The 11966-nt window shown below is 33.6% G+C and overlaps 1 protein-coding gene across 1 annotated transcript; it reads right to left on the bottom strand.

Annotated features, from left to right (window-relative positions):
• Window positions 1–9003: 9003 nt before the first annotated feature.
• On the bottom strand, window positions 9004–10013 carry LOC141601344 (uncharacterized). The gene is made up of 2 exons (XM_074421619.1): window positions 9404–10013; window positions 9004–9293 (listed from the first exon to the last, which is right to left on the bottom strand). Exons 1-2 carry the CDS (start codon window positions 10011–10013, stop codon window positions 9004–9006), a joined length of 900 nt encoding a protein of 299 aa, XP_074277720.1.
• Between the last annotated feature and the right edge of the window lie 1953 nt (window positions 10014–11966).

Raw genomic sequence — 11966 nt, 5'->3', positions numbered from 1 at the left:
TAAAGCAGGATCCATTGAAAAAATCAAAACATTTTTTATTGCAGCGGATTTCTTTTGATAATTTGAAAAAGCCTCCCTTACATCGGCAGTGGCCCTAGTACGAGGCGAAGGGGGAGAGGGATCGACAAGGTAGCGTAATTTGCCATCACCTGCGGCAGCTAATCGAAGTTGTTCCTCCCAATCTTTAAAATTACTACCGTCGGCTTTTAATACATATTTGTCCATAAAAGAACGTAGCCAAGAATCTCTAGCTATGGTGGCGGTTTCACTAGTAGAAGCCATCGTGATTACTACAAAGGAAATAAAGGAAAGATTAACATTTATCGTCTAGAAATATTTAACTTGTGAAACTATTTAACAAGTTCCCATTTATATAATGATCTCCCACTGAATTATATAAATGATTCCAAGATCCAATTTTATATAAACACGGGCACGGTGGACCGATTCAACCCATATTTATATAAATTTGGTGAGTCAACATTTTGACTGATTCTACTACTAGAACTCTTGGTTGACGGATTTTCTTAAAATCTATCTTTTAGCCCCAGAATAAATATGGGCACGGTGGACCGATTCAACCCATATTTATCCCGTTGAGTCCAACCAATTTCAAGCGTAATAACTTTTATTACCCTACCTACCCAACGTAAAAAGAGTGTACCTCGGTGATCCGAACCTACCTATAATGAAGAAGGGATTCATAGGTGCTATTATTTGGTAAGGCTTAATCTCAATTTTAAAAAAATGTGAGAGATCTTATCAATTTAATTGTCTATCACTTTTAAGTGAACAAAATTGGTGAATGCTAGACGATTAAATCGATAACAACAAAAATTAAAACATGTAGTGACGATTTGGCATGAATGCATAAATAAACAAACAAGTCCTAATATGGCCACCTAGTTAATCTAATTAACTAAAATTATTACATATCGGAAACCAACTCCTTTCCCTTGAGTCTTCAAAAATTGGCCTCCTTCTTTAGGATTTCGGAACGCCTTTCCGAAAACATCGTCTTCATGAAAACTCCGTCTTTAGATGCTTCATTTAATTACTAATAATTAAATTACATAACAATATCCTATTATAAAATTTGTAATTAAAATTAAAATAAAACTATTAATTAATTACAAATTAGGCGATACGAAATCGCAATTAATTACAAAACAAATCGATATTCCCTTACATTACGGGAAATACCAATTTCTACCTATGGCCATATTAGGAAAAATTACATAATTATAATGCTAAAAAAAAAATATTCATCCAAATGAGTAATAAAATGCATTATGTAATATGACATGCCAAATCGTCTAACTTACCAACAACGATCATTTGAGCTTTCTTTGACGGAATTTTTACCAATAAAAATTCATAATAAATTCTTAAAACAATTTTAAGATATGCTAATGATAATAATCTGGTCTAATTTCAAAATAATTATTCCACTAATTATCTTGAATTAATATAGGATTAAAACACAAATTATGACAAAAAGACATAATAATTGACAATTATTATGGAAATATTTCATTTAATTATAAAATTTATGGAAAAAAAAAGTTTCAAGGCCATGAACATTCTGGTCTTATACCAAAAATGACATGTAAGTGAAAATTTTTGTTTTAAAATTTATTTAAAATTATTTTTACAATTTAATCGGTAAAACGACAATTTTTACGATTTAATTCTAAACTAAACCATAAAAATTGAAATAACTTAAACTAAAATTTTGTACATTTTGGAAAAATTTAAAGGAGCTAAAAATTCAAAAATTTCGAACCCAAAAATTAAATCAATAGTTATTTGCACAATAACCATTATTTACCAATTTTTATCAAATAAAAATCAATAAACTATCTAAATTAATCACATTAACTTAAAGTAACTTTTTATCTCATAAATAGAACATACATGTGGTTATTTCTAAATAAATATGTATAAAATTAACATGCAGCCCAATTTAATTAATTCTTAATTAATTTTAATGCATTTTTATTCAATTTTATGCCATTTTAAGTTATAAAAAATGGAAAAATATAACAAAAATCAAATTTACGTCTCATATCATCCTAAGACCAGATTATTTACATGCAAGACCATATTATGTGATAGAACTAATTTTAGTAACATAATATCAATTTTATTAATTTATCTCATAAATTACTAAAACCGTCTTAAGACAACATGCATGTATATAACAATGCTCTGATACCACTTGTTAGTTATTTAGACCAAATTAATACTCATCTTATGATATCAAAATTACAAATTAATTTTAGGTGGTCTAAATTTACATGCATGCAAAGCAAAATATAAAAGAGATGGTATTAAACCATCTTAAGACAAAAATTCCTTACATTGTTATAAGGCAAAATGGGCACAACTCAAGGACTCCTTCCTCTATGTTGTTCTTGTGCTAATACAATAAAGATGATCCTCCAACACCTTAATTACCAAAGTAGGTAATCTCCTAAGGTGGCACCAAGGATAAACCCAAAATACTACTAAAATACTAACTAGGTAAATGTAGTAGTAACCTTGTTTATTTGTATATTTGATGTACTAATTAATACTATTACCTTGATAATATTATTAGTTTACTTCTATATGTGTTTATTGTAAAAGGATGAACAAAATAAGAAGAAAAATATGGTCTATTGATGGTGTATATGAACCATCCACAACAAGCACACAAAGACCAATTTTTCTTCAAATTTCCAACCTTAGAAATGATGGAAGGACTTAGGTATATATAGGCATGCAAATGTATAAAATTCACATACAAATGCTAGCGGGAAATGCCTACCTTTTCCAATAACAATGAGTGTATTAGTAGTGTATAAAAATCTGTCCAAATGGTTCCCTCCGGGTCCATTTCGATTTTCGACATTTGCCCCACAAATGCTTATGAGTCTTATATTTAATTATCTCACATAATTAAATATTAATTTGATTATTTAACACTTAAATAATATAAATTAACTACCAATGACTACCTAACTATTCATTAATCATAAGACCATTTTATCAACATACAATGTGTCAATATTATCTCCATTAGCTAATTTTACAACCTCTTGTAAAATATAAATAGCTAATTAATTACACCTCAAAACATATACACATATCGCATAAAATTGATTAATTAATAAATTCTAAATTATTAATTTATTACTTAAATATCACATAATTAAATAATAAATCTTCTCTGCCCGAGTTCGTAGCCCGTCATCAAATAATACTTTTACGTGACTAATTAAAAGTCAAATAATACAAGGAACTAATTATCTCGTATCTCCTACAAACAATTAATTCATTCTATTTGGGCGTCATCCTATAGGTGTGACCTAAAGGGATCAGCTGATCACCACCGTCACACGACAGTAATGTCAAACTCTAGTCAGCCAATCATTACCGATTAACGATAACCAGCTGACAAATAAAAAGACACTAGTAGAAAAACCCCCCATAGTGGCGGTCATAAATGACCTTTTTGTGGCAGTTTTTACATATTTTGGGTGCGCCGTATATCACGGGGTTGTTTATACTTTGCGGCGGTTGTACAACCGCCACAATAGCTTACCTACGGTGGTGGTTTTTAAACGACGATTGTTACACAAGAACCGCCAGTGTAACTCATATATAGTGGCGGTTATTGTTTGAAAAACCGCCACCATAGGTATTTAAATAATATCATATTGCACCACTCTAGGTAAGCGCAATGACGGTTGTTGTAATAGAAACGTCGTAAAAGGTAAACAAAACGACAGTTGTTGTTACAGAACCGCCATTATAGGTAATTATAACGTCGGTTGTTTGGCGAAAAACCGCCATTAAAGACAAAATATTTTCGAAATATTTAATTTTTTCACGTCGTTTCAAAAGGAACCGTCGTAAAAATTATTTATATTTGTTTTAAAATAATAATTAATTTTCTACGGAAATTTCAGCAGCACCTCCTTATAAATTTGATAATTCCAAATATTATATGAACACAATAAGACCTTTCAAAAGAAATGTAACCACATTTATAGTATTCCTAACAACACATGTCCAGCAACAAACTTACATCAATCTCGCATCACATCCAACATAAAAGTAACATCAATATCATTATTATCAAAGATGCATATCCAAGTGTATGAAAAACACATGCCTTAGTTGATAAACTAATCTATAAGTTCTCTAAACATTTAGTAGCCCACTCTTCTTTGATCTCATAAATATCGCCACTTGACATGCATGATTCCTCCATAAGCTATAGTTAACAAATAGGTCAATTAGTAAGAATATAAATCAACAATTAGATAAATAAATCATACCAAGAACGGAAAGGAGATATACCTTCACAAATTCTTCCTCCTTTTTACTTGAAAAGGAAAAAGTAATGTTATACATCCATTTCATAACATAATAACCACACTCGTAATCCTTTGGTTGTTGAGGACACTAAAATTTATAGAAAAAATAGGATATTAGTTATGTAATATATAAAATGTAATTATAATTCAAATTTAGTTGTTAAAATATAGGAGATCATATTTCACTTACCAAGATGTCATCTTTGATGATGAGTTTATTATTCTTTTTAGCGAAATTTCGTCTTCCGCCTTGCATGCAATGTATTGACCAAGCGTTTTGGAGTCTTTTTTTTATGTCCAATCTCTTTGGATTTTTTTATCCGAATCGAAAATATAAATAGTGTTTAACCCCAAGCATGTAACGATCAACATCCAATGGTTGCTACACATATAAGTTCATTTGTTGGACTTACTATTAATAATAGGGTTATTTAATGGAAATACTCGAAAATATCGGTGTGCTTCTCAAAACACTTTGAGAAACACCCTAATAGTTTGGAGTATTATCATTAAATAACCCTTAATTATAAATTTTATATTATTAAAGTAATAAATTAAAAATAAATAAAATTATTACCTCTCATGAAATGCGCCAATGATGTAATTCTTTTCATCTTGAATTTTCCAAACATGAACAATATAATCTTCACATTCTCGCCCCCTATGCATATATTCACAAAGTTTTACCGGACACATGTATCCTACCAGTTTTGTTGCTTCGCTTTCCGTAGCATATTGATATAAGAAACTACATCGATTATATTAGCAAAGAAAGTATGAGTGAACGAAGAATGATACATAACGAACAAGTACAAAAAGTCCAAGCATACGAAAAAATATAAGGTTTTAGATATAATACATACCTTCCCCAAATTTGAGGCATAACAACATTTAGCCATTTATTTCTCAACATCTGCGACAATCGTCAAAAAGCTCCTTGCGCTGCTTCTTTATAATTATAAACGGACTCATCTATCACCATCTCAATTGTGGCATTTTTCGACAAGGAACACAACTTATCTTCTAAAGAACAACAAAAAAAACCTAGTTTTCCAACCTCTTCCACGCTTAGAGGTGTAACGTCGTCTTGTTCTTCACCACATGACGTCTTATTATTACCTTTTACCATAGCCTTTTCAACGGACTTAACAATTAAAATAAAAACAAGTTAAATTGAGCTCGTCCACGATATAATAATTAATTAGTATTAATAAATACATACATAAGAAATGATGATACTTACTTGCTTTCGAACTTTATTAGGGGACTCGCCCGTGTTTTTGGACGTGTTCTTGGAGTTTTCTTTTCTCTTAGGCTTTCGAGTCTTACAATTGACCTTAATAATAAGAAAAAAAATCATAGACAACTTAATATTAGCACATTAGTATATACTTTAATGGTTTTTTCTCATGTGTATCCCTTAATTCAAATGAAATGAGGGTTCCCAAAGGCTACCTAAATTCACTATATTTTTAAGAGAAGAAAGTAAGAACAAATTGTGTACTTACCTCGTTTTCTTCTAATAAAATCAATGATTTGGGCCATTGAGCAAAGCTACCTTGTGCATCGCCGACCATTAAGAATCCAATCCACGGCAACGGAAGTGGTACATCCCCGCATATGACTTTGTCGATGCAAACATGAGCGTTCTCCATGGTTAACAGTTTGTTGTGTACCATTTTACCCTCTACCCATGGGAAAACCATTCCTTCAGCAACAACGGTGAACTCCTTGTTCACATGTACAGCATGCCGACAACGAACAGATTCCTATGATCATTAACATGATCAATAATATGAACATTTACGATCCATTAACACGATCATCCATTCTTGTACGAGAAAATAGAATTTGGATGCAAAAATAAGGTGAAAAACAAAGATAATCAACTACTTCAGACAGAAGCAACAACATCAAGAAGCCTGACCAGGAGGTTTCTTTATCGTCATGACATAAATTTTACATACTAAAAGCTTTCACATTGTACATTGAAATACAATAAATTCAATGAAAAAAATTGGTAAATAAATATGTTGATAGTACCTTTAATTCAACAAAAGGGTCAATTTGATGAGTAGAAATTTGATGAGTAGAATGACAGCTACTATGATCTCTTCGATGCATTGATAGATCCTATAATGAACCTCCAGTAATAACATCTATATGAGACGTTTTTCCAATCAATTCCGCCCATTTCTTCTTCATCAGCACGTTCACTTCATCCATGGTTTCTCTCTTAGCCTTCTCCTTTACTTCCCTCCTTACCTTTTCAATAAGCAATTGAATTTCATCTTTAGAATAATTCTTTCCGTTAGTACTTCGACTTGCCGGTTTTCCAAAATATTTCTGGAGACCAACAAAACCTCCGACACCTCTTGTTCTGCCATTATGTTCCGGCTTTCCTAATGCTTTGGTCAATGCATCTTCGAGTCTTGTAGGAACAAACTCTCATGTCTTCTCCTTTTCCTTCCAATGTTTCTAAAAATATAGTTTACAAAATTAATCAAGACTATGAAATTTAATTAAATATAAGCTTTAAAAAGAAATTAAACAGAGTTCCTATCAAATTACAGAGTTGACTCATGTTTGATTGTCTGCGAGCAGGAAGCCAGGAACAATGTCTACCACAGAGGATCCTGTGAAATTACTCGAAAACAATGATCAAATTCCAAAGTTTCCTGAGTTGTCGTCTATCTCCTGTGCGGTTGTACCATCTAAGGAAAAAAGATATAAAGATATAAATATAACACTGTCATTTGACAAACTGAGTGCAGGCTGCCATGTCAAACATAATGGATAAGAAGTAATCCATATGTTTTCTGTAAAGCTTAGGAAAACCTAAAAGGCATAAATGGGGTTCTTAATGTTCCAGAACTCTATATTTAAAAGAACAACAATAAAAAAAACATGGGATATCATATCCTTCATAAGAAGAAATGTTAGCCTTTGGTCCATTTGCTAACCATCTCAAATTGTCACTAATCTTGGGTGTTTTCTTGGATAACTTTGTGATTACAATTTCTTTAAACCACTGTGCAAAACATCGATTGTGTTCACTTATTAACCAAGCTTCACGTTTATTTGGATTTTGTCTTTTCAATATGGCAAAGTGATTCTCTAAATATGGATGAACCTCCGGCATGTGTTGCAAAACATACATATGGGCCTTGTCAAATAAAGCACGATCAACGGTAATGACATTTTTTCCCAAAGTACCCTTCCCTTCAAGCCTTCCTTCATGTCGAGATGTATGAAGTCCAAGAGGTTGCACATTATTCAAATAATCTTGGTAAAATCCAAGTGTCTCAGAAGCAACCGTTGCTTCAATAATACTGCCTTCAGGACGATATCGATTCTTCATTCGTCTCTTATAGGTTCCCTTCTCTCGCTCCATCGGCCACATGCTTCTCTGAAATATCGGTCCACAAAGTTTTATCTCTCTCACCAGGTGAACAATTAAGTGAACCATAATGTCAAAGAAACTAATTGGAAAGTACATTTCAAGCTCACAAAGTATCACAACAACATCGGCTTGTAAATCATCAAAAGAATCTGGATCAATGTCTTTCGCGTTTATTGCATTAAAGAATTTACAAAGCTTTGTGATGACTTGTCTGATATGCCTAGGCAAAACAGATCGGATAGCTATAGGCAATAGTTGGGTTAACAAAACATGGCAATCATGAGATTTCAATCCCACTAACTTCAAATCCTTCATTGAAACAAGGCTACTTATGTTGGAGGAATATCCATGCGGCACCTTCACTCCCTTTAAAGATTCACAGAGCACCTTCTTCTCATTTTTGGACAAAGTCGTGCAAATAGGGGGTAAGTAGGTACGCTTCCCCTTCTGAATTGGATTTACCTCGAAACGACCCCTAGCAACCATGTCATATCTCTCTTTGACACCATCTCTAGTTTTATTAGGCATATTCAGCAAAGTGCCAATAATACTATCAAACACGTTCTTTTCTATATGCATGACGTCAATACAATGCCTAACTGACAAATGCTCCCAATAAGGTAGGTCCCAAAATATGGACTTCTTTGTGTGATATACACCGTTTGGTGGAGGTTTGTACGGTTTTCCAAACTCTGTACGGATGTTTTTAACCCGTGCGCGATACTCTTTTCCACTTAGAACTAAAGGGGCTGACCGGTGTTCGGTTTTACCATAGAATGCCTTCTTCCTCTTACGATATGCATGGCCCGGATCAAGCCCCCGACGATGACACATGTACACATGTTTCCCAGAGTGCTCCACCCATTCCGACTCGGTGTCATCACCACATACAGGACACCCCTTATCGGTCTTCAGCCTATAACCCGAGAGGTTACCATACGCAGGGAAGTCATTGATAGTGCAGTACAACATAGCAAGCATTTTAAATTTTGAACCGCTGGATGCATCAAACACCTCCACTCCAACATTCCACAACATTTTCAAATCCTCTATCAGTGGCTCTAGATACACGTCAATGTCATTACCCGGTTGTTTAGGACTTGATATTAACATGGTCAATAAAATGTATTTGCTCTTTGTAGTAAGCCAAGGAGGGAGATTGTAAATTATCAACATTATTGGTCAAGTAATATGTTGGGTACTTAGAGTTCCGAAAGGATTAATTCCGTCCGTTCAAAGCCCTAATCTTAAATTTCTAGGTTCACTACCAAATTCCGAGAAATCTCTATCGATTGTCCTCCACTGAGGAGCATCAGCGACATGTCGTAACTTGCCATCTTTCTTCCTCCCTTTGTCATGCCATAACATATACTCTGCATCTTTCGGATTTGCAAACAAACGCTTAAACCATGGTATTATTGATAAATACCATAAGGTCTTTGCTGGACCCCCTTTTTTACGACCTTCTTTAAGCTTATACCTTGACTTCTTGCATCGTGGGCACTCATCTAACTCGCTGTAGTCTTTACGGTACAAAATGCGTCACTCGGGCACGCATGGATTTTTTGGTAATTCGTAGCGAGGGGACAGAGCACTTTCTTACATCGATAAGTGTTAGTGGGAAGCTCATTACCTTTCGGCAACATATCGGACAAGAGTCTCAATAAAGCAGTAAAACTTTTATCGCTCCACCCGTTCCCAGCTTTTAAGGTGTACAACCTCAACATCGCTGATAGACGGGTAAATTTAGAGCAATCCGGAAATAACGCCTTTTTTGAATCACCAACTAGCATTTGAAAAATTTCCGGACAATCAACAAAATCTTTTTCAAGATCATCCATCATCTGATCGACATTATCAGCCTCTATATTACACTCCTTATCATCACTACGCTCATTAACCTCATTGTTATTACAATCCTCTCCAATTACCTCAAAATCAACCATAATATTATCAACTTGTTTCTCAACATTTACGGCGTTAGGACAATTAGGAATATCATTCTCTTTCTCTCCGTGCCATATCCACACCTTATAATTTGGATTAAACCCCTTTAATATCAAATGTTCTCGCATTTCATTTCCAGAATTCACCTTCTTTCGATTCTTACATGCGCTACACGGGCACATGAGTTGTGCATCATCCCCTTGTTGTCTTTGATGTTCAACTGCTTGAGTAATAAATTCATGGAGCCTTTCAAGATACTCAAAATCACGCTTTCCATACATCCAACTTCGATCCATGCTATAATTAATTCAAACATATATATCGTGAAATTAGTAACAATTATTTAATAGTGTAGGAGTTTCTTTATATTAATTCAAAAACTAGGGTTTCGTAATTTCTGGGCAAATTTCAATCTTTCTTTTTCTGTCAACTTGGATCTTAGATGTGTTTATTGGGTTAAGTAGACTAGAAGTTTAGTCATTATACACTTTGATTGTGTCAATTTTGATGTTTAAGTCCCTTTTAGATGGCTTTCAAGTCGAGCTATTGAGATTCTGCTACGTTGATATTCGACAATAGTTTTTATGTTCCGGGACACCCATTAAATAAGTTTAGATAGGTAATATTTCTAAATCAATACTGATGAAATATTGTAGGAAAAAAATACAAGGTACATTGAATTATTCAGCTCACTTCACTATTTTTTTTGCTTAAATTCAAGATCGAAAAAAAAAGGAAAATTAAGCAAATTCATATTGCCAATAAACACATATCACACTTTTCAAATTTATTACAAAATTCCCATAATCATTTCCATCTTTTACCTACCCCTTCTCCCAGACGCACTAATCCTCCATCTTTAACTTCAATATTGATTCTCCGTTTTACAGATTGTATTTTGTACTATTAAATGGTGATATATTCAATTTGATAATTAGTTCATTTATAAATTGCCTCCATAATTCCTTGATGATGATTACAGTGTAAGAAGCTTAACTGATAATGATCAATGCTGCATCTGTGAGAATGGGAAGGAGGATATCTGTCATCTGTTTCAAAAGTGCAGGTACACCAGAATTATTTTGGAAGGAGTCTGCTTGTCTATGCAAATCCCAGTCCCAACTGGGAATGGTATTATTTGGATAGGTAGAAGGAATTGGCCAGCTTTCAAGAAGAATGTATGTATGTTTACTATAATGGCAGTGTACTACTCAGTGTGGCAGCAACGTAATACTGCCAGACTAGAAGGAGTGTCGCAGAAACCTTCTGTGTTGATTGTTCAGATCCTCAGGATGATGAATGTTCAAGCAAGGTTGAAGATAAATACGATTCATTATGTGCAAGAAATGAATTGGATCCACTCAATTATCACTGTGTAATTTTATAATTGTAGCTTTGATCCTTTAAAACTAATATTTAGTTTGTAATAGTTATTGTGCTTAATGAGATTTCTTAAATTTAACCAAAAAAAAAGCACAACTTTGTTCTTACCAGGCTGTGACAGCTATAGTACAGCAGGCAATGCAGTACATAGACCAAACGCCCGATCTAGAGACTCGCATAGAGCTTACTAAGACTCTGAACACTATATCAGCAGGGATGGTAAATATGTTCGCTTAGGGATAGATATATGTTCATACTCATAGTTCCAAATGTTTTTAGACAGTCTTGGAGTATGGTTTATACAGTGTGTATTTTGTGCAGATATATGTAGAAATAGAAAGGGCATAGCCTATCCCAAATCAGGACAATAACATATGATCGCAAATTCCCAACCTAGACAAAGTAACTAAAGCATACCTACACACCCAAATTGGTTTCAATCAAATACCAAATAATCTCATAACAGTGCCATGAATCAGAAATTCTTGTTTAAGAAGGGCATATCCTTTTTTAAACTGTAAACTAGCGAATAGCAAAAAACTAGTCCAGTCAGCTATCTAAGTGGCGTGTTATTTCACCCGTTTTATCCTAAGACGGATATGCCATCTTAAAATACACCAACTGGCCATGGATAAATCACATTTACTATATATGCAATTTCAAGTATGAAACCTACAAAGTAAACAACAATTCACCAGCCAATAGTGTTAATCTCTTCACTCAAATACAAAGTCGTCTCATATCCCATTAATATAACCAAAGTGCCAGTCATACATATACTACCTCATATTTCCGTCTAAGTCAAACTATGCAAATCATGATCCTCAACATGCCAAGCAAACCAGCTAAACATCATAGCAACATAA

This window comes from Silene latifolia, chromosome 9, assembly GCF_048544455.1.
Source record: "Silene latifolia isolate original U9 population chromosome 9, ASM4854445v1, whole genome shotgun sequence".
Taxonomy (NCBI): Eukaryota; Viridiplantae; Streptophyta; class Magnoliopsida; order Caryophyllales; family Caryophyllaceae; genus Silene; species Silene latifolia.
This window is presented reverse-complemented; position numbering and strand designations above follow the sequence as displayed.

Bases quoted from the DNA above. Each gene is read 5' to 3' on its own strand.
- LOC141601344 (XM_074421619.1), bottom strand. From the start codon at position 10,013: ATGGATCGAAGTTGGATGTATGGAAAGCGTGATTTTGAGTATCTTGAA. The intron at 9,294-9,403 runs GTAATGAGCTTC...TGTACCGTAAAG, and splicing joins GTCCGATATGTTGCCGAAAG to ACTACAGCGAGTTAGATGAG.